The following is a 21,611-nucleotide window of genomic DNA, read 5'->3' on the forward strand; positions in this document are numbered from 1 at the left end:
GGAAGCGCTCGGCGGCTGCGGAGCCACTTCCGGAGCCACTTCCGGCGGGCGCGGGCCGGGCCTCGGGCGGCCGCGCTCCCGCGGGTCCGCCGCCGCCGCTGTCATGGGCAAGAAGCACAAGAAGCACAAGGCTGAATGGCGCTCGTCCTACGAGGGTGCGCGGCGAGGGTGCCGGGGGCCCGGGCGGGGAGGGTGGGGCTCTGGGGGCCTGGACGGCGAGGTGCTGGGGGCCTGCGGGGGAGGGGCCTGGGTAGGGAGGGTGCCGGGGCTCTGGGGGCCTGGACGGCGGGGGTGCTGGGGTCCGGGGTGGGGAGGGGCCTGAGGTCCTGGGTGGGGAGGGTGCCGGTCTCTGGGGGCCTGGACGGCGGGGGTGCTGGGGGCCTGCGGGGGAGGGGCCTGGGTAGGGAGGGTGCCGGGGCTCTGGGGGTCTGGACGGGGAGATGCTGGGGTCCGGGGTGGGGAGGGGCCTGAGGTCCTGGGTGGGGAGGGTGCTGGGCTCTGGGGGCCTGGACGGCGGGGGTGCTGGGGGCCTGGGGGCCTGGGCAGAGAGGGGCCTGGGGGCCTGCGGGGGAGGGGCCTGGGTAGGGAGGGTGCCGGGGCGCTGGGGGCCTGGACGGGGAGATGCTGGGGTCCGGGGTGGGGAGGGTGCTGGGCTCTGGGGGCCTGGACGGCGGGGGTGCTGGGCAGGGAGGGGCCTGGGGTCCTGCGGGGGAGGGTCCTGGGTAGGGAGGGTGCGTGGCTCTGGGGGCCTGGACAGGGAGGGTTCGGGGTCTTGGGCTGGGAGGGTGTAATGGGGACCTGGGCAGGGGTCGCAGGATTGGGCAGGGCAGGTCCGGGGATTCAGGAGTGGGTGGAGAAGGGTCCTAAGGTCCTGGGCTAGGTGGCAGGCTTGGGCAGAGAGGCCTAAGTGGGTTCCCAGGCTCTGGGGAGAGGGCATGGGAGAAGAACCTAGGCTAAGGATGGGGGATCCAAGTTGGTGTCCCCCCGAAATTGGCTGGTCCCGGGTCACCTGCCCTAGAGCACCCTTGCTGCCTTGCCAGGGGATCACCTCTCCTGCCCTTTCCCTACCTGCCTTCCCCTCCCTCTGCCAGCAGCAGCTCCTCTGACTGGTGGGGGTGTGACCTACAGCTGCAGCAAGGGGAGGGGCTGCTGGTAAGGGAACCTGGCCTTGTTCCTTCCCTGCATGGTAATGGGCTTCCAGTGGAGGGAGGAGCACTGCCAAGCTGCCTTTGCCCGGGGTTCTGGCAGCTCCTCGGCCTTACCCTGGGGCCACCGACCTCTGGGGCTGTGGGTCCTGCACGTGCTGAGCACTCAGCGGCCCTGGCCTGTTGCAGATTATGCAGATGCTCCACTGGAGAAGCCTCTGAAGCTGGTGCTCAAGGTGGGCGGGAGCGAGGTGACCGAGCTCTCAGGCTCAGGCCATGACTCCAGCTACTACGAGGACCGGTCAGATCACGAGCGGGAGAGACACAGAGAGAAGAAGAAGAAAAAGAAGAAGAAGTCAGAGAAGGAGAAGCATCCAGATGACGAGGAGAGGAGAAAGCGGAAGGTGGGGTCATGGCTGGGACTGCTGCAGGGCCACAGGAGCTGTAGACCACAGGCCAGTGGCTTGCTGTGGGCACCTGGGGCTGGTCCTTGGCTGCCCTGTGGCAGGGTCTCGGGAGGGGTGTCCCCTGGACTGAGGCAGAGGCATGCGTCTCCTGCTTAGGCGGGGCGAGACGCAGTGCAGCTGTCGCTCTGCCTGCCTCACAGGAGGAGAAGAAGCGGAAGAGGGAGAAGGAGCACTGTGACACAGAGGGAGAGGCAGATGACTTCGACCCTGGAAAGAAGGTGGAGGTGGAGCCACCCCCAGATCGGCCGGTGCGAGCTTGCCGGACACAGCCAGGCAAGATACGGGTGGCTCTTGTTCAGGGAGCCTCTTGGGAGAGGCTGGTGCTCTCCTGGGCCCATGCCAGCGTGCCCTGGACCCGGGGTTCCCACCCTCATCCAGATCAGTTGGCCACTTACTGCCTGTGGCCTTTAAAAACCCTTTAACCCACAAGCTAAGCATGATTTATTCACTTTTCAACACGAAAAGAAAAAGACAGGTGCCTCAGAGACTTGAGGTGTGTGACCTCACTACTAGATTGTTTTATCTGGCCTTCACAGAAATATCCGGCCAATTTTGAGTCTAAAAGTTTGCTTTTATCTGCCTTGTTGCTCCTCATGGAGAGTGTCAGGTGAGTGATCCCCAAGTTGATCTCACTCTAGACATGGGCAGTTCAGTGGAAGTGGGTAGTCCCCTGGGAGAAAGTACCTAGGTGGGTCTGGACTCCCTTCAGATGGCTGCAACTGAAGTGAAGGAGGCTGGGGTGGTCTTCAGTTAGCTCCTGCCCTGGGCTGTGTGCCAGGGCTGGTGTCTGGCTGGAGTTCCCCGCTCATGGTCTTTCCTTTGGACCTGCATCCCCAGATATCCTACAGAAGTTGGCATCCTGTGCTTCCCAGACAGCTGGGAAACTGAGGCAGCTGGGTGGGACATTAGGGACATGACAAGGAGGCTACTGCTGGGTTTTTCAGACCATTAGGAGCCATGTGGTATGGCTGCCCAGAGGCCAATTCTGCAGAGCTTGTGACTCACCTGTGCGGCTGTCTCTCGGGGATCTTTTTCCTTGGCCTCCTCCAGTTTGTGGGGACTGTAGGCAGTAGGCATGAAGCAGCAGTCAGGCTTCACAGTTTGCTGAACATTGTGGCCTGAGAGATGTCACTGCCTGTGGGAGGGCCTGCAGCCAGCGCAGCCCCAGGGTGCCGCCAGGGTTAGTGATGGGTGCTACGTGGTGCACCCTGCTCGCTCAAGAGCATCACAGCCAGAGCCGTAGGTACCGCTGTTGTCCTCAGGAGAACTTTGTATGGCATGTCCAGGCCCATGCTTCAGGCCCTTGCCCAGGATGCGCCAGGCCCAGTTGAGTCTGAGCTGGGAACAGCCTGAGTGGCAGGTCTGTGCTGCTGAGGTAGGGGTCTGAGACGGGTGTTGTGGGCACCCCTTCCACCCAGCTAGCCGACAGGAGCCGCGGAGTCTGAGTTGTCTGTGTGCACATTCTTGCTTGGACTTGAAGTGCTAGGAGATGAGGGGCCCAGCCTCACGTGGCTTGTCTCTGCTTTCTTTCTGATGGGCAGCGGAGACCGAGAGCACGCCCATCCAGCAGCTCCTGGAGCACTTCCTCCGCCAGCTGCAGAGGTGAGCTCTGTCTTCCGTCCACAGCGTCCCCTGCCCTGTCGTGTGCCTTCCCAGGGGGCTCGCAGTCCGGCCAGGGTGGGAAGATCTGCGAGATGAGGGCAGGGCTGGGGCCAGAGTGCAGCCTGGAGGTGGCTGGGGCTTGGGCCAGAGGCACGGCTGGTGCTGGCCGCCTGAAGGTGGGAACTGAGGCAGGAGTGTGTCCTGCTCCAGAGGCTGTCACAGCCTGAAGGCGCAGGGTGGGCTCTACCTTTGGGAAGCAAAGTTCAACCTGGTCAGTTGTAAGTTTTCTGATCGCGAGGATCTTTGTGTGGCTTAGAAATCTAGGTTTAAAGTTTGTCCTCTTTAAAGGCGTCTTTGCTTTCAGAAAAGACCCTCATGGGTTTTTTGCTTTTCCTGTCACGGATGCAATCGCTCCTGGATATTCGATGATAATAAAACACCCAATGGACTTCGGCACGATGAAGGACAAGATCGTGGCCAACGAGTACAAGTCGGTCACAGAATTCAAGGTAAGCCCGTGCTTTCTGGCACACCGCGTAGCTCCGTGAATGTCTGGCACACCTCTCGCTCACCTCGGCTCAGCATAGCTGGACGTGTCCGTGGGCAGGGTCCTGGGGGTCCACAGACAACAGGAAGGAAGTAGGTTGGCCTTCCCTGCATTGGGTCGGAGGCTGAGCTGTGTGTTGTGGGCGGTCAGAGACCTTAGGTCATCGCGCTGGTCACACAGGGCTTGTCCCACAGGTATGAGGAGTGTGTCTGGGTGGCCTGGCTCACAGTGGGCATTGGGAGCAGCATGATCTCCTTGATTCCAGTTTTGTCCTGTGTGTTTGATTTTATTCTTTTGGGAATGCGTGTTTCTCCTGGAAGCTCTGTTCTTGGCTCCTGGTGAGTTTGAACTTGCCCCTGGCGAGGCAGGAGGAACACAGGCCATACTGGCTCTGGGCTGCATCTGGGGTACCTCTGGAGAGCTGCAGAGTGGGCTGGCTTGGTGCTCACCACAGCAGTGCAGGAAAGGTGGGTGGAGGGGCTTCCTGGGAGAGACCAACGAGGCCAGGGCCAGGCGTGAAGCACTGCCCTCCCCAGGTCCTCCTCAGGTCCTCCCCAGGTCCCAGCCTGGGGTCTGCGAGTTGCTGGCTGAGGGCAGAGGGGCAGCACTCCGTCAGGCATCATCCAGAGCTGATGGCCTGGAGGTGTGTTGGCTGCACTGCCTCACTTCCCTGGGGACACTGGCAGAGCGCTGGTGGGAGACCCAGGCCCGTGCTCTGTCAAGAACACAGGTGGCGTGCTGCCAGCCAGTGGACGCCTCCAGTGCCCCTCACTGTGGGAGGCAGGTGCCCAGGGATCTGTGGTGACAGGCATGCCAGCATCTCTGGGTGAGAGCTGCTCAGCGAGGCTCTCCTCACCTGGGGGACATCTTTCTAATAGTTTTAGGAAACTTGTAGATGGCATTCCAAGTTCCCTGCTTGGAGAGACCTTGGAAGCAGAGGAATCATGGTGCCCGCTGTCACCTTGTCCCTTAGTTCTACCCAAAAGAACTTAACATTGCTGCCAAGTCCTGTCTTGGTCCATATCCCTGCTGGAGAGAGGTGGGCTGGAGGGGGAAGCAGGGGACCTGCCTGTGTCCCTCTCAGACACACGTGTCATGCCCAGGGAGGTCAGAGACAGTGGCCCGTGTCCCTCACAAACACGCCAGGGAGTCAGAAACAGTGCCCGCTTTTCACGGGGAATCTTCAACAAACACAGACCCATGAAAAACTGCGCATGGCTCTGAGTTCTTGAAAATCGCTGTTCAGATCACAGGGTGGAGAGGACTAAACCCCACTCATCCCTAGCTCTTCCTGGGCTCCTGTTCACATGGCACCTCCAGCCTGAGGAGCCCTCTGACCTGCTGCTCTCTCCAGGCAGACTTTAAGCTGATGTGTGACAACGCGATGACCTATAACCGGCCTGACACCGTGTACTACAAGTTGGCCAAGAAGATCCTCCATGCCGGCTTTAAGATGATGAGCAAAGTAAGGGGCCTCCGACGGCGGCCCGAGGGCCAGACCACACTGTGGCTTCCGTGTGACAGAAGCACGGCGAGTGACACCCATTCATCCGCCTCGCCCGCCGCCCTGCCTGGCGGCCTCTGCTGGGCTCCCTTTCCTGCGCAGAGTAGCTGTGAGGGCTGGGGGTGGAGGTCCTGCGCTGGGCCGACTGCAGTGCTGCCGTGGGTGTGCCTGGCAGGGCACTGTCCCACGGGACGAGGGGCCTCCCAGGTCTGCCTGCAGTGTCCCCTGCCCGTGGGGGCTGCTTGTTGGCTCTGGTTGTTCCCCCATGGGCTCTGGGCTGCATCCCTTGGTGCTGAGCCCGTGCCCACTGGCACTGCTGTGCTGGGAGCTAGCTGTGGGCCAGGTGAGGCGGTGGCCACCATCCCATCCCATCGTCATGGCCCTGTGGCTGTGAGGGAGAGGTAAAGTCCGCTGCTCTGTCCTTTCTGATTCTAGGAGCGGCTGTTAGCTTTGAAGCGCAGCATGTCGTTTATGCAGGACATGGATTTCTCTCAGCAGGCAGCTCTCTTGGGCAGTGAGGACGCGGCCGTTGAGGAGCCCGTTCCTGAGGCTGTGCCTGTACAAGTAGAAACTGCCAAGAAGTCCAAAAAGCCGAGTAGAGAAGCCATCAGGTGAGGCTCCGGGGCGGGCCCCAGAGAGGAGAGACTGCAGGTGGCCAGGTGGAGACTGGCAGGAGCTTCTGCAAGGAGGCAGCTGCTCAAAGCCTGCGGGTCCTGCCAGGCACCGGGCGGACTCAGCACGGCCTTCCCTGCTGGCCTGCAGCGTGAGGAGGATAAGGGCCCCTGCATGGGTGGCCTTGGCCATGTCTCAGAGCAGCCTGTGGACCAGGGTCCTCGGGTCACTTCCGTAGTGTGCTGTGGTTGCCTAGCACACGCTGTTATTCACCGTCCTGCTCTCCACAGCAATGCCCGCCTCTGGTGGACACGGGAGGCAGGAGGCCATGTTGAGGCTGGTGCCTTGTGCTGGCCCAGGCGTGGCATGGGGCCCTCTGGCCAGGCCTGCAACACATGCACCGACTGGTCATTGAAGTGCCTTCCATTCTGTTGGTGTGATATTTCTTGGCCACTCCTGGGGCAGCCCCTGGACAAGCATCTGCTGATGGCCTCTGCTGTGCCTGTCCCTGCGTACGGGAGGCTCGGTGGCCCGCTCTGGGTAGCCAGCACTCATGGAGAGTTTTGTCTTGCCACAAGACAGGCTCTCTGTGCTGCCTCTGTGGCTGCATAGATGCTGGACTGGAGGGAAGGGCAGCCTGGTGGTCAGGAAGCAGATGGGCACTGCAGGTTGCAGCTGACTAGAGGTCCTCCAGGGGGCCCTCCTCTTTGTGCCCAGGCCTGGAGTTTCACAGTGCAATTGGTCTTAGGAGGCTGAGCATGGAGGCTGGCGCGGTGCCGTCCCCTGCGGCAGCACCTGCTGAGGCCTCGCGGGAACCCTTGTGAGCTGTTTCCTCACCAGCACATCTGGCCCGTGACCTCGTGGCTCTGCTTTGAGCCACAGATGCAGAACACACCCAAGTTGCACAGAGTGGGGACACCCAGCTGGCCAGGGCTGAGTGTCTGTGCTGCGTACCTCCTCTAGTGGCCTGGGTCACAAGGTTGAGAGGACGGAGGGCGCGATTCCCAGTGCAGACCGGTGTGCTCCAGTGCCTTCTGTCGTCTCCCTGCAGGACACCAGCTGCCTTGTGGGTGCCTGGCCTTCTGCTCAGGGCTCAGACCTGCAGAAAGTCTCCGAACATCCAGATCTCAGGCGGGGCCTCGCGCTGGTGCTGGCTTGTCACCTCAGGCGGGGCCTTGTCGGGTTGTGTCATAGGCCGTGCCTGAGTGTCAGCCCAGTGCTATGGAGCCCTGCACTGTGGCTCTCGATGACATCCTTCCCGTGATGGGTTTCCAGGGTGCTGTCGTGGCAGTGACTGAGAGGGACACCCTCACATAGGACCTGCCCCTGCTGCCAGCAGCTCTCAGCCATTCAGACCCCTGCCCTACACAGGGGGAGGCCCTGCATCTGCTTCGACTTCTGCAGGAGGCAGGCCTCTCAGCCACTCGGCCAGATGTCCTCTGCCCCGGGACCCTGGCTACGCTGCTCTGGGTCCAGACCTGCTGACAGCCACACCTAGCTCTGCCCGTGCGTGGTGCTCAGCCCCTGGTCTGTGGCTCCCGTGGTGCCTTGGATGAGAATGCTGTCCCTCTCTCCTTGTGCTTTAGGGGAGTGCTCCTTTAGCTGGACTGGGAGCAGGTGCTCTGCACACGACACCCCCCCCCCAATTCCCACAGGAGCCTTGTCTTTGGGTAGAGGTGTGAGAGGTGCCTGGGGCTTAAAGGGGCCCAGGCCACAAGCTGCCAGCCTGTGCGTGGGGCATGCTGGGCGGAGCGTCTGACGCCTGGTGTCCCTGCCCTGCAGCTGCATGTTCGAGCCTGAGGGGAATGCCTGCAGCCTGACAGACAGCACAGCGGAGGAGCATGTGCTGGCCCTGGTGGAGCACGCGGCCGATGAAGCCCGGGACAGGATCAGCCGGTTCCTCCCGGGTGGCAAGGTAGTGCCCCGGCCCCTGGCCCAGGCATTCGTGTGTGTCACAAGCACGGCCCTCAGAGTCAGGAGGATACCACCACAGCCCTACAGTGCCTTGCGAGGGGACCGCTCAGGCCGCAGCACTGCCCTTTATCTTGGGAGAGTCCAGGTCAGAGGGCACACCAGCTCCTTGGTCCTCCTGGCCTTATTTCCTCAGAAAGGCCCCAGTGTGGCCCGTTGGCAGGGCCACCAGTAGCCACGATGCACCCCTCACCACGTAGTGCCCGGCCCGTCTTCTCATCGCTTGGTGTGCACCCTACCCACTAGCCTCCCCGCCGGCCAGGCCTCTTTGCAGGAAGTGTTCGAATGTCCCTGACAAGGTGCTCCTCACTTGCCCTGGTCTGCCTGTGCAACGGCAGTAGCTCCGGCGCTGTTTGCTCCACTGCCCCTGCCCCTGTTCTGCCTGTGTGTGGCCCAGTGCGTCCGCATGGTCGAGCACGTGCTGCCTAGCTCCCGAGTCCTGTGCCCCTGGCTCCCAGTCTTGGCATCGCCTGGTCTGGGAGGGCTCTCGAGAGTGCACGCTGATGGCACGCGAGGAAGCTTAAACACACCGGGTGTGGCCCACGCCTGGGACCCCAGTGACAGAGAAGCTAAGGCAGGAGGATGGCAAGTTCAAGGCCAGCTGGGCAACTTGGAGAAACCCCAGCCACTTGGCAAGACCCTGTCTCAAACAAAAAACAGAAGGGCTGGGGTGTAGCTCACATAGATGCCCCGGGGTTCAGTCCCAGTACCAAACAGACAGAAGTAGAAAGCTAAGTGATGGTGTTGGGTGGTGGTCCAGGGACCTCAGGCTGCTCCGTCCGAGCCAGGATTGCTGTGTGGCCAGGCGGGTCTGCACGCAGGTTGGGCACCAGGTGCTGGGCGAGGCCTCTGGCAGAGCTGGAAACACGTGGGCACAGGGCTCCTGATGGATCTGCATGGACCTGGGTTGGCCTCAACTCGGACATGCTCTCCACCAAAAGCTCTGCGTCCGCCCCACACCAGAGGCTGCTGCACTCTCTAACCACGTGGCAAAGACTGGCTCCTGCTGCCCTCCATTGTGGGGTGCTGTCCCAGGGCATGCTCAGGTGCTGTTTCCTTGCAGATGGGCTACCTGAGGAAGCTTGGAGACGGAAGCCTGCTTTACAGCGTGGTGAATGCAGCCGAGCCAGATGCCGATGGTGGGTGTCCCACCCAGGGTCTGATTTTCAGTTGCCTGACCTTTGCCCTTTGACCCCTGTGCAGGCTCAGTGATGCAAAGCCCATGTCACTGGGCCATATGTCCGTGCTGCTGGTGAAGGGTCAGCATCACAGCTGCCTGGCTTCCTACTCTGCATGCACCTAGGTGCCGCATGTGTGCAGGGAGGCCAGTCAGCCTCATGGTTGGGACTTGGGAGGCACCGGCCTGCTGAGCTCCAACAGAGTAGCAGGGACGGTCACAGCAGGTGAGAGGGCTGGGCCCCCGCCTGGTGGGTGCTCTGGCCCCAGGAAGCATCCCCAGGCAGGAGGGGAGACTGCCCCACGCCTGGTTCACTGGGATCCGGACGCACCTGCAGCACGTGGGGAGGGTGGTATGTGGCCACGCTGGCTTGGCTTCCCCACAGCCTGCCCAGGTGCCCACACACCTTGTGGCACTGCCTCGCCCAGCCATGTTAGCAGGTTGACTGGTGTTCTCCAATGTGTATAGGACGTCACTCCAACCTCTAATGCTTAGCTGGGGTGACCGCAGTGTTCTGTAAGAGAACAGGTGAGGCCATTGGTACCTAGGTCAGACAGTGCTGGGATACGTGGCTGTCGGGAGTGCAGGGATCTGCTCCGAGTCCGGGTGGCGGGAGTGAGGTGGCTAGCAGACGTGCAGCTGGCAGCAAGCTGTGGTGGCTGCCGCTGCTTGGCCGTGGGCAGGGTGGGCGAGGCTTCCTCTGGGCTCTGGCCCTGCGTGAGCGCTGTGGGGAGCCTGGGTGGCCAGGCCAAGACGGGCCTCTTGATGCTGTTGCCCTGGAGGTGGTGAGAATGGGAGCGGAGAAGCAGCCGCGAGAGCCCAGGTCAGCCCGCAAGCCGTCCTGCCTGGGCCTGCCGGCTGCCGGTTGCCTGCCCACACCTCCCGTCTTCCTGCAGAAGAGGAGACGCACCCTGTGGACCTGAGCTCGCTCTCCAGCAAGCTGCTCCCAGGCTTCACGACGCTGGGCTTCAAAGACGAGAGAAGAAGCAAAGGTGTGCCAGCTGGCCGCAGCCCCGCCACGCCCCGTCCTCCCTGCCACACTTCGGCCTCTCCTTACGGGCTTGAGGTGCAGCCCTGTTTCAGAGCGTGCGTTGAGCACCGATCTGCACCCCCTGGTTGTAGGGTTTCTTCTGTTTTCTGTCCCTTTCTGGGGTCAGGATGCGTCCCTGTCCTCCTTCCCTTCCTGTGGTCACTGTGCTATCTGCAGGGCCCCATGGGCTCAACTCCAGTCTGCCCTGGGGAGAACTCTCCATTCCCATCTCGGCCCCACCTCAGCCTCACGCGTGTCCCTCTGCTGATGGCACAGCCTGGGCTGGAGTGCATCGCCTGCTGGAGTGCCTTCTCAGCCCTAGTGTCCCCGTCCTCCCTGTGCTCCGGGCATACACCATGCCGAGCAGCACCTCCCTCCCCGCACTCCTGCCCTTCACGCCTGTGTTGGGGATACTGCTGCGCCTGCCTCCAGTGCAGTTGTCAGTTGCAGGGACTTCAGTGTCCAGAGGCGTTCTCTTGGCCACATGGCAGGAGGGCCCTGGTGTCTGTGGGTGACGTCCTTGTGGCGTTGAGCTGGCCCAGCAGGGATGGCTACCACCAGGAACAGAGGTGCCTAGGGCTTGGCTCTGATGTCCCACTGTCCCCTTTCTAGTCACGTTCCTGTCCAGTGCCAGCACTGCGTTGTCCCTGCAGAACAACTCTGTGTTTGGTGACTTAAAGTCAGATGAGGCAGAGCTGCTGTACTCGGCCTACGGAGATGAGACGGGCGTGCAGTGCGCGCTGAGGTAGGCATGGCCTGCCCAGGCTGGCCCTTGGAGTGGCCACGGGAGCGGGGCAGCAGTCTCCTCTGGCTCTCAGCAGTGCCCCAGCCTGCCGCAGGTCATCACTAGAGAGGACCTGACCTGGGCGGCTACTGAGGAGCTGTGTGCTCAGGGCCTTGCTTCACTGCTGTATGGGAAGCCTCTCCAGGGCGACCAGTCTGCTGGGGCACTGCCACATGCTTCACCACCTCCCCTGTGGCCATCTGGCGTGCTGTGCCTCCTCCAGGCTGGTGGAGGTGGCCAGTCTGTGGGACGGTCATGTGTTTACCATTCCCTGACTTGGTTTGCTCCTGGTGATCTTCACCTTCAAGGCCCCTTGGGTTGATCTGGAGGACTCTGGTGGGCAGCAGTCCTTGAGGGTAGACAGGGCCTTTAGCACACTGTCTCACACGGTCCCCTTTAGCCTGCAGGAGTTTGTGAAGGACGCTGGGAGCTACAGCAAGAGAATGGTAGATGACCTCCTGGACCAGATCACGGGAGGAGACCACTCGAGGGTGCTCTTCCATCTGAAGCAGGTGGGTTGTGCGTGTGGCACGGCCCAGGGAAGGAGCTCGTCCACCCTGCTGTGTCCTTGGGTGACAGTGTGCTCTGGACCAGGAGTTGTCTCCTGAGGACACTGGCCGCGCGGGCCCCCTTTTGGAGCTCCTGTCCTGCCCTGGACAGGGCCCTGAGCTTCTCTTGCAGCAACCTGTGGGGCTCCTGCAGCCTGGGGTCTGGTGGTCCTCACCTGTCGAGGCGAGGCCCCTGGGTTGGCCTGGAGGGCTTGCCTTTGCCTTGTCTCTGAACCGCTGTCTGAGGGACAGGATCCCAGGTCTGGGGTCCGCTTTGTGTTTTGTTCCGATGTGTTTTCTTCAGGCTCTGGGTCTCAGGCTGCAGCCCCTGCAGCGTCCCCAGCTTCCTGCTGCCCCAGGCCAAGGGTGCACATGCCTTTTAAACAGGAGGCTGGGTGTGGCGGGCAGCTCCAGGACTGCTGCCCTCTGGCTGCAGGGCTACACCTGCGTCTGCCCACTGTCAGGCTCCTGCTGGGGTGTGCCACGCCTGGCCTGTGCCTCAAGGTGACAGTCCCCGCCTGCTGTCTCACCTCCTGCTGGTGCCTCTTGCCTTTCCTGGGTCCCGGCACGACTTGGATGCCCTGGTGTCAGCTCAGCTGCTGCTAGTGCTCCCCGCCCCCTGCGTATCGTGGTCTTGTGTGAGTGTGTGGTTGGTTTGGCTCTGACTAGTTTCTGTTGCTATGGCTTCCAGTTGCCATGGGCCTGGGGGTGAGGGCAGCAGCTGGGCAGCAGGGGGCTGGCGCAGACTCCCCAGGAGGCCCTTGCTGGGGGGAAGGGAACTTTACCAAACTGCTCTTGGGCCTTGTGCAAACCCCTGGTTGCTGCAGGCCACGAGGCTTCCTGAGGTCGCGTGGTCTCGCGAATCCAGCTGTTCTCCTTCCCACCTGTCTCCTGCCGCACCAGTAATGCCCACCACACTGCCGTGGGGCTGCTCCTGGAAGAGGCCCATCGGCCACTGTGCAGGCCTGTGGATCCAGCCGTGTTGGCTGGATGCAAGGTGTCCACAGTCTGGGCGACCGTCTGCAGCCACATGTGGCTGCTGGAAGTTACCTCTGGCTAGTCGGGGTGTAGGTTGGCCTGGGTCAGCCGTACCCAGAACTCTGACAACAGACAGGGGCATAGAGGCCTTCCACTTATGAACCTTATCTCCTGAGGGCTGGGGTTACCTAGGAGCGGGTTAGGCAAGCACTTGACCACTAGCCACCTCAGTCCTTGTGGGTCATTTTGTGTGCATCTCATGTTAAAAGTGGTTTTTTTTTTTTTTTTGGTGGTACTGGGGATTGAACCCAGGGCCTTATGCATGCAAAGCAAGCACTGTACCAACTGAGCTACATATCCCCATATCCCCAGCCCCAATAAAAATGTCTCCAACACACTGAGAGTACCGTGGCTGCGAGAAGTCCTGCAGTAGATGGTGTGGCATCTGTGCCTGTCAACCACAATTGGTGCCTTCTGTCATCTTCCTGGGGAGTGCTGGCTTTCATCTTGGCAGAAGGCCAGCGCTTGTGACTGGCTGGGAGCTTAGTCTGGGTGTGGAGTGGCACTGCTGGTCTACTCTGGTGGCCTGGGTGACATTGGGATGCACCTGTGCCCTGGGCACAGAGGGCATCTGCGTGCTGGAGCTTCAAGGCAGGTCCCTCGGACTCCACCAGCCCTGTGCCCTGCCCGGCCACAGTCCTCCAGCTGAGGGTCCCTCTGGCAGGAGGCCAGCCCCTCTGCAGGTGGTGCTGCTACAGGTGGGTGCCACAGCAGGAGGGACATGACTCCTGAGGCCTGGGGTGGCTCTGGACTGCAGAGCAGTGGCTCTTCTGGGTGATTGGTGTGAGAACGGAGTGATGGGATGTCTGGCAGGCACTGCAGGGTGTGGGGAAGGCCTGGGACGGTCGCTAGTGAGGGGCAGGTGGGAAGAACAGGGTCAGCTCAGTGAGGGGCCGGTGGGAGGGACAGGGTCGGCTCTGTGAGGGGCCGGTGGGAGGGACAGGGCCGGCTTGGTGAGAGGCTGGTGGGTAGGACAGGGTCGGCTCAGAGACGTCCTGGGAACAGACGTGGGGACAAACTCTGAATGACTGTTTTGAGGAATGTGTGCAAAGCTAGGATGCTTTCAAGGGAACGCTCCTGTCGGAGCACAGGACTGCAGGTGGTGGGAAACGCGTGGCCCATGGCCCTGCCCGCCCTGTGCACACACCCCCCTCGGCACCCAGCATCTGGGGTAAACCACCTGGTCTGCTTGTGCTGCTGTCCCTGGCTTATTTTAAACATCCTTGGCTGCAGGCACGGCCTTGGGACCCTCTGCCCCTGCATTCCCCACCTTTCAGGCACCCCCCACCCAGCACTGCTACAGAGTTCGGCTGGCAGAGGCGTGTGGGCCTGTGGTGGCTGCCTTTGCTGCCAGCTGAGGAGCCCTGTGGGACCTGGCCTCCCCTGGGATGCCGTGAAGTTGGCGGGGAGCTCCCAGGGCTGTGCAGCTCTTGCTTGTGGTGATGTAAAGAGGTTGCCCTGCATGAGAATGGCCTTGGAAGACCGGGTGTCCACCTGTGTTCCTTTGCAGAGAAGAAGTGCGCCCCCGAGGCCTGCAGATGAAGTAAAGGTGGGTTTCTCGAATGCACACGGAGCTGGACGAGGTTTTGCATGGCAGCCCTGGGTCTGGCCCTGGGGGCTGCAGGACAGCGCCTGCTGCATCTCTGGGAACAGGTTTTTTCTGAGGGAGTGTGAGTTGTGGGGCTTCTCTCCTTCCCGGCCTGTGGTGCTGCCCTCAGGGTGGGCAGGGGCCATGGCACCTGAGTGGCCTGTCCTGTGGAATGGGGCCATGGGCCCTTGCTGCAGAGCCTGCCTCTGGCTGGCAGGACAGCTCCTGCAGACTTGATCTCGGGCCATCTGCTGTGGGTTGGGCCTGGGGTCCCCTGGAGCTTGAAGAGGCCGTAGGCCTGGGTGTGAGGGCAGCAGCTGGGCAGCAGGGGCTGACAGCACCCTGGGCTGGCGCAGACTCCCCAGGAGGCCCTTGCTGGGGGGAGAAGGGAGCTTGGCTGTGGGATGGCCATGGGACCTTGGATGTGGTCCCACGTCCCCAGCATGCCTGAGTCCTTGGAAGGTGACAAGTCACTGGCTTTGGGTGACAGCAGGCACTGGGCAGTCTGAGAGTTTGTCCCTGGACATGGACTTGTCTGTCCACCTATGTGCTGCAGCCCAGTGTCGCCCGACGGCAGCTTCAGAGCCAGGGCTGTCCCTTGGCGCCCTGGGAAGGGTATGACTGTGCTGGGTACCTCAGTGTGCTCCTCTCCACAGGCTGGGGACCCGTTGGGGGACGGCGGCTCTGTCCTGGACTTCATGTCAGTGAAGTCATATTCCGAGGCTTCTCTGGACATGTCCATGCTCAGCTCTCTGGGTAAGTCATGCTGGGCACGTCCCTTTGGGCTCTTGCGTGTCTGCCCATGTGGCATGATGGGACACGAGTGCTTGGCCCCAAATTCTGGAGCCTCCCGAGGAGGGGGCCCAGCCAGCCAGCAGCACAGCGCAGGCTTACTGATGGGCCTGGGATGTGGTCAGTGCAGAGAATGGGCCCTCACCGTGGAGTCTGTTGCAGCTCCAGGGGTCGAGTCAGCGGAGTGGACCGGAGGACCCTGCTGGTGTCCACGGCAGCGCTGCTTGGCCGGAGCCCCACCCCTGGTGCTAGTGCAGGTCACGTGGGGGAGGAGGGGCTTTCCTCCCGAGCCCTGGACAGATCATCTGGCTCACAGGAGGGTGGCCTCCGTGTCGCTGGACCCAGTGGCTTGTCCTGGCCTGTGGCTGTTGAATGTGGGCTCTGCTGTCCTGGGTACCACTTCAGATGCCACCTCTCCCCCTGCAGCAGGAGCTGTGGGTGTGCTGAGGCCATCCCTGCCTCCTGGGACACTGTCCCTTCCCTCTCTCCTGCTGGAGCATCCTGCTTTCCCTCAGAGTCCCCCGGGCACACATGGCAGGGTCCGGGCATTTCTTGGGTGTCAGGGTTTACTCCACTGGGTGCCAGGGCACACAGCTCAGATGGGTGGCCTTTGTTCTGTGGCCATAGGTGGTTTGGAGGCCTTGGAGCCTTTCCAGGCATAGGGAGGCCCCAGCCTCGCTTGTGTAGAGGCAATGGAGGCCCCTGTCTGGCCACACCCTTCCGAGGGTTTGACTGGCCCGGCCACGGGATGCAGGCCATTACATATGTGCGTGGGGTGCTGGTGTGCCCAGCGATGGGCCTGGGGACTTCTTCCCTGGCTGGGTGGTGCCCTCTCCAGCCCCCGTGTGGCCGCTGGCTTTCTGTGGTCCACGTGGGAGCCCAACCCAGATGTCCTGTTGTGGCCCAGGCTCTTCACAGGGTTTGAGCACCCAGTGGGCTGGCCCACAGGGCTTGGCCTGAGGGTCCTGGAGCTTCTGTCCATCCCCGTCCTGCAGCTAGGCGCCCTCCACTGTGAGCGCCCCAGCCCCCATAGCTGACCGGGCCCTCTCCTGTGGGCCGGCTGTGGGCCCGGCTGAGCCTGGGGCATGCCGTTCTCTCCCCCACAGGGAAGGTGAAGAAGGAGCTGGACCCCGATGATGGCCACTTGCACCTGGATGAGACCACGAAGCTGCTGCAGGACCTGCACGAGGCGCAGGCCGAGCGAGGGGGCTCCCGGCCGTCCTCCAACCTCAGCTCCCTGTCCAATGCCTCCGAGAGGGAGCCGCACCCCCCGGGTAGGTGGCCAGGCCACAGGCTGGGGCCCGGGCTGCCTCTGCCTCTGTGCCCAAGGGCCTCAGTGGGTGCAGCTGAGCGGGTGCCACGGTGCTATGGGGGGCCCTGGCTGTGCGCCCTAGTCCAGCTGTCCCTGCGGGTTCCTCTGCCGTCAGGCGCTACGCTCTTCTGGGGGACCCGGGGGGCATTTCTGCTGGGCAGAGTGCAGCGCCATCTGGGCGGGGCACCCCTGCAGTGGCACGTGGGGTTGGCTCAGGCACATCCTGCTGTCCCCTCTGACTCACTCCTCCTGGGATGGGGGCAGAGCCCAGGCCCACCGTCCTGAGCCAGCGTCCCCCGTGGGTGGCCGCCCACCCAGCACCTCTCCTGGCTGCCAGGGAGTGCCGGGGCATTCTGGGAGCAGGATGCACGCCGGCTTGCCAGGGCCGTTGGAGAAAGTCCTCCTTGTGATCAGGCTGCGGCTGGGCTGCGCCCGGGAGCCAGTGGGCAGCGTGGGTTTCCGTGTCATGTGGACACAGTGCTCCCTCACACTTGCAGGGAGCCCTTCTCACCTCAGCGTTGGGGAGCAGCCGGACGTGACCCACGACCCTTACGAGTTTCTGCAGTCCCCAGAGCCCACTGCGTCCGTGAAGAACTAGCTCTCGGTAGTCCCAGGCCTTTTGCTCCAGTTTTGCCTGTGTCTGTGGTTTCTGCCATGAGACAGAGACTTTGACCTTGTCCCCTTGTGTGCAGGCAGTGGCCTGGGGTGGGGATGATCTTCTGGGCTGTCACGTCAGCGGCACAGAGGCCCAGCAGCCCTGGCACAGCCCCGAGTCCCGAGCGCCGCAGGAGCTGAGGTGTGGGGTAGAGCGCTGAGTTGAGGGCCTGCCCCGCTGTGTGTCAGGTGCCAGTTTGTGCCCACCAAAGCCCAGCCCCTGTGCCCCTGAGGGCTGCTCAGGGTTGCCTGGGCAAGGCAGCGGGACCTCCCATGTGATCGCCAGACCTGAGCCTCGCAGCCCCTGGAAGAGGGCGAGCTGTCCCCTGGGCAGGAAGGTCAGCCAGGAGACGTCTGGAGTTGAGCTTCTGCTGAGCCTGTTGCTGCTGCAGAGTACTGTACACAGCCTAATAAAGGACTTCTGGGGTGCCGGGCGAGACGGTTTCTGCCCTGCTAGGCTGTGGGCGCTTCTGCTGGCCTGCCCCCTTGGGGACTTCCGTCGGCTCCAGTGACTGGGCACAGAAGACGTCAGGCCCTGGGGAGCAGGGCTACGGCTGGAGAGGCCTGTGGGCAGCACACAGAGTTCAGAACATGCACGGCCCCACGGCCCCCTGAAAGCAGGGCCTGAGTGCCACGGGACTGAGGGTGGGAGGGCCAGCATGTCCTCCCTGCAGGCAAACCCCAGCCCACGGCCACGCAGTGCAGCACAGCCTGCGGTCCTGGCCTCAGTAGTGCCACTTTCCTACAGGCTGTCCCTGTCCTGTGCCCCCAGCCCATCCCTGGGTTGGCATAGCAAAGGCAGGATGGCATCCACAGGCTCCGTGGGAGTCCTGCTCGCTCCCCTCAGCCCTTGGGCCAGACCTTGTACTGTACAGCAGTGTCCTGTGGTGTGCACGATGTGACCTCACAGGGCAGGGTCCCTCCCTGGGCATCCCTGCTGTGCAGCCCGGAGTCCTCCAGCTTGGCAGACGTGGCCCTGGTGGGCACCCCAGCTGGCGTCTGGAGGCCCCTGGGCCGAGCTGGTGCTCTAGCTCCTCGCGCCCCAACCTGAGCCACAATGGAGTGGGGCGCATGGCCCCCAGACAGCCCCGAGCCCCGTCCGCTCTCAACCCTTCTGCATGCAGCCCTCACCCTTTCTGCAGCAGAAACCCAGCGTAGACCTGCTGCTGACCATGTCAAAGGCCATATCTGTGGCACTAGATGTGCTCACGGCCTGTGTGGCCACCTCCTTCCTTGGGCCCATCTGTGTCCAGGAATGGTGAGCTGTCTGGGGGTGTCAGGGATGGCCTGCCATGGCCTTGCCTGCACCCCGGGCACTGCCCAGCTCCACCTGGCTGTGGGACCCTGCTGCAGTCAGAGGGCAGCCCAGATCGCAGAATGGAGTTCCTGCCTGCCTCTGCCTCCTGCTTACACAGGCCCGTGGCCAGCTCCTGGGCCCCAGAGGAGCTGCTGTGGAGGGTGCTACGTGGCTGCTGGTGCTGCCCAGCCCCTTGCTGTGGCCCTGGGCCTTCCATGGCTGCTGTTGAGGTGGCCACTGCTCATCAGGGCTAGGACAAGGGGCAGGAGTTGCAGCGGCCACCACACCCGTGTATCTCTGGAAGAAACTGGACCAGCCGGGTAGGCCTGGAGGTGCTGCCCCCTCTCCCCACATAGCCTGGGTGTGGCCACCAGTCCTGCTCTTGGTTCTCCATGGGGGCTCTGCAGTGACCACTGCTGCCAGTCACAAGAGCCCACAGCTGTACCCCTGGCCAAGGCCACACTTCTGGTCCATGGGGTAGGGCCTGCTGTGCAGGACCAGCCCTCACCCCTGCCTCAGTGCAGCGCCTCTGGACCACCAGCCACTCTGGGATCTGTGGTCCCCAAGGGACCCTGAGGATTTGTTGCAGATGGGTAAACTGAGGCAGCGCCCCATCTCCTGGTGTGTGGCTGAGCCTATCTGTGGTTGGCTGTTGCATCCCTCTGGGCGCCAGCGCCCCCATCCAGGGAGGGGAGGCAGCCCCCTCTCCTGGCTGGGCATTTACTGAAGGCCTCCATACCGGAGCCCGGGAGCCTGGGAAAGGCAGAGTAGCCCTTGGCTATGGGGCAGGGTGTGCCATTGTGTGTGTGGAGTGCCTGCAGCAGGTATGCAGGTGGGTATGCACGTGTGAAAGTGTGTGCCACAGGGAGTGTGGGGCACTGTGTGCAGGTACACGTGGGTGCATGTGGGCATGTGTGGGTGTGTGGGTGTAGGTATATGTGTGCAGGTGTGTGAGTGTGTGCAGGTACCTGTGGGCATAAGTGTATCTGTGCAGGTTTGTGGGTTGTGCTGTTGGGAGCATGTGGGTGTATGCAGAGTGTGAGAGGTGTGCAGCTGTGCGGGTGTGTGTGGGTGCATGTGGGTGTGCCAGGTGTAGGAGTGTGCATGTGTGAGCAGGTGTGTGGGCATGTGCAGGTCTACCTCATCGTACTCAGAACAGGGAGAGCAGTTTGTTGTCAGTGACACTCACTGGGTGACCTGGTGGCCACAGCTGGAAGCGCCTGCTTTCATTATGGGTGAAGGAGTTGGTTGGCCCTGTGGCGCGTCCACCCTGTAGCCAGGCTGTGAACACAGCGAAGAAGACACCCTCAGAGCCATTCTGGGCTGCAAAGACCTGCTGTTGCCCCCTGGTCCAGCAGCACCTGTGGGAGCTGGGAGCTATCCATGTTCCTGGGCCGTCCAGAGCAGAGGCCCCAGTTCTGGGGAGCCTGGGGTCCATGACCGCCCACTTCTTACCACGCCTGCCTCCCCTCTGTCTTCCTTCCAAGCACACCTCCACCTGTCTGCCAGTGACTTCGAGTTGCTGGTCTTGGTCACCGGCCTCCTGTATACCCTGACATGGTCGGCTGCCTGTCGGATGGTGGACTCTGCCCAGTGTGAGCTCTGGGCAATAATCAGACAGCCTTGGGCTGGCAAGGTGGGCCTGGCTGCAGATGGTTTCCTTGGATGGCACCTGAGGGGTCACTGGGAAGGGAGTGAAGGGAAGTCATCAGCCCTCCTGTCCAGCCCCAAAGGGACACAGCAGCTGGTCCACACAGGGGCCTTCAGATAGTTGTTGGACCCTGCCGCTGTCTAGCTGGGCACAAATCACGAGCCACTGAAGCAGGAACAAACTTTATTTTTGAACTGCAAGAAAAAACCTCACACACGCTCCTGGGGAATTCTCCCGAATGCCACGCGGCTAGTCCAGGAACCCCCAGCTGCAAATATCTCTCCCGGAAATCCCTCCTCCTGCACTTCCCCAACCAATGGGAACTCTCGGGGAATCCCCGGAAATCCCCACGAGAACTCCAAAATAGTGCGAGAACTCAAAAGTAGCGGCAGAGGCGGATAGTAATGCCTCGCCTGTCAATCAATACTGTTGGCAAAATGCCAGGGGCCATACAGACTCAGCCGTGGCTCTCAACATCTCCCCCTTTCGGTTTAATTAAACAACAGCATGTGGCTTAGGGACCGTGCCTGTTAGGTTGTCCAATTCAACATATGGTCCTTACCCGTCATCGGATGAGCTGACCTCTAGGCGTCAGCCTCCTGTCTTAGGTTGGTACCACTGCAATTGGATCATACCCGTCACTGACTACCGGTCCAGCATACAGCCATACCTGTGGATAGGTCTTTGCACCAGTGGGGGGGTGAGGTTCTTTGCCTCACCTCTGTTGGCCCCCAAATTTTAGACCATCACTAGTAGAAGGGAGGAGGATGCAAAATGCCATGACACTAAGCCAATTGAGGGCTCCTTTGAAAAATTGTACCACCGGTGACACCATCAGCAAAAATACTCCAGCACTACCACAAGTCGCTGCACCAACAGATAGTTCACAATGCATACAAGTGATACATAGTCCAGGCAGGTTCTGCAAGCAGTTCAAAGCAGAGGAATCTGTCAATATGTCCATTTCCTCCCAAAGTAAATCGACTCCTTGATTGAGCATCACTTGTTGAGTTACATTATTCATCGATGCATCAGTTTATACAGTTTGTTGTGATAACTATCGAAGAAGCTGTAGTTTGGTTTTATCTTTGTCTTCACCGGCACTGGGATGAAGATAGGAATTCTGGCAATGATGGATAAAAATAAAAAATTATGTAACATTCCAACAGGCACTAAGAAAACAATTTTTTGAACAATTTACATTATCCTGAACAGAATTATTAAATATAATGAAAAGGAGAGGTGAAAGTAAACAAACAGATCTGTTAACCTCCTTATTTGTTCACGTATTAAAACAATTTTCAACAGCTGTTTACCCAATCTAAATTAAACCATTAAAATCACGTGAATAAAAAAAAATTTTGATTCATTTATTCATGAGCGCTCCTCATATATGATATATGGACATACGCACATACAGACATACAACACAAAACAGAAGTGTGCACACATAACATACAACACATAAGACAATAGTAAAGGCCTTGAAGCTTTACCTAGGTGAAATCTACATTGCAATGTTTAAAAACTCCACAGTCAAAAAATAAAACTGATCAGAAAAACATTAACCTAGGTCTGTATGAGCTCAAAAATAAAATAGAACTTTATGATGTGGGAAAAGGCAAATAATAAAATAAATATTGAAAAAAGCATCCTGGTTAATCACTGTCGCAGATGTAAGAATAGCCAAACTGGAGCTCTGGATATCAGCTGTTATGGATTTGAGTCAAATCACCCTTTTTTTTTTTTTTTTTTTTTTGGTCTGTAGAATTTGCTTGGTTAGTTTCTCTGGAATCCAAATCGGCTGTTGTTCTCCCTGTGGAAACACACAAACAGAACCCCGATTCCAGACAATCACTGGGTCAGGACCTTTCCATTGTCCTGTTAGAATA

At 60.8% G+C, this 21,611-nt stretch overlaps 2 protein-coding genes across 5 annotated transcripts in view; both read left to right on the forward strand.

Moving 5' to 3' along the window:
* Positions 1-41: 41 nt before the first annotated feature.
* Positions 42-17,208, forward strand: Brd9 (bromodomain containing 9). Of its 4 annotated transcripts, none has more exons than XM_027943866.3 (16): positions 42-155; positions 1,335-1,549; positions 1,753-1,885; positions 3,154-3,214; positions 3,579-3,723; positions 5,116-5,226; positions 5,701-5,876; positions 7,660-7,792; positions 8,912-8,987; positions 9,922-10,017; positions 10,668-10,800; positions 11,240-11,351; positions 13,936-13,974; positions 14,670-14,769; positions 15,912-16,079; positions 16,615-17,208. In XM_027943866.3, exons 1-16 carry the CDS (start codon positions 104-106, stop codon positions 16,713-16,715), a joined length of 1,851 nt encoding a protein of 616 aa, XP_027799667.2. In that variant the 5' UTR covers positions 42-103; the 3' UTR covers positions 16,716-17,208. The 4 variants fall into 4 exon arrangements, with proteins under 4 accessions (XP_027799667.2, XP_027799668.2, XP_027799669.2 ...); XM_027943867.2 differs by having other exon boundaries at positions 5,761-5,876; XM_027943868.2 differs by having other exon boundaries at positions 5,764-5,876.
* Positions 17,209-17,889: 681 nt separating this feature from the next.
* Positions 17,890-21,611, forward strand: part of LOC114099562 (palmitoyltransferase ZDHHC11-like) — a 43,081-nt gene continuing 39,359 nt past the window's right edge. Inside the window, exons 1-2 of the mRNA XM_071612823.1 lie at positions 17,890-18,029; positions 19,578-19,704. Of these exons, the coding sequence (XP_071468924.1) occupies positions 17,890-18,029; positions 19,578-19,704 (267 nt within the window). The remainder of the gene's footprint in view (positions 18,030-19,577; positions 19,705-21,611) is intronic.

This window comes from Marmota flaviventris, chromosome 5, assembly GCF_047511675.1.
Source record: "Marmota flaviventris isolate mMarFla1 chromosome 5, mMarFla1.hap1, whole genome shotgun sequence".
Classification (NCBI taxonomy): Eukaryota; Metazoa; Chordata; class Mammalia; order Rodentia; family Sciuridae; genus Marmota; species Marmota flaviventris.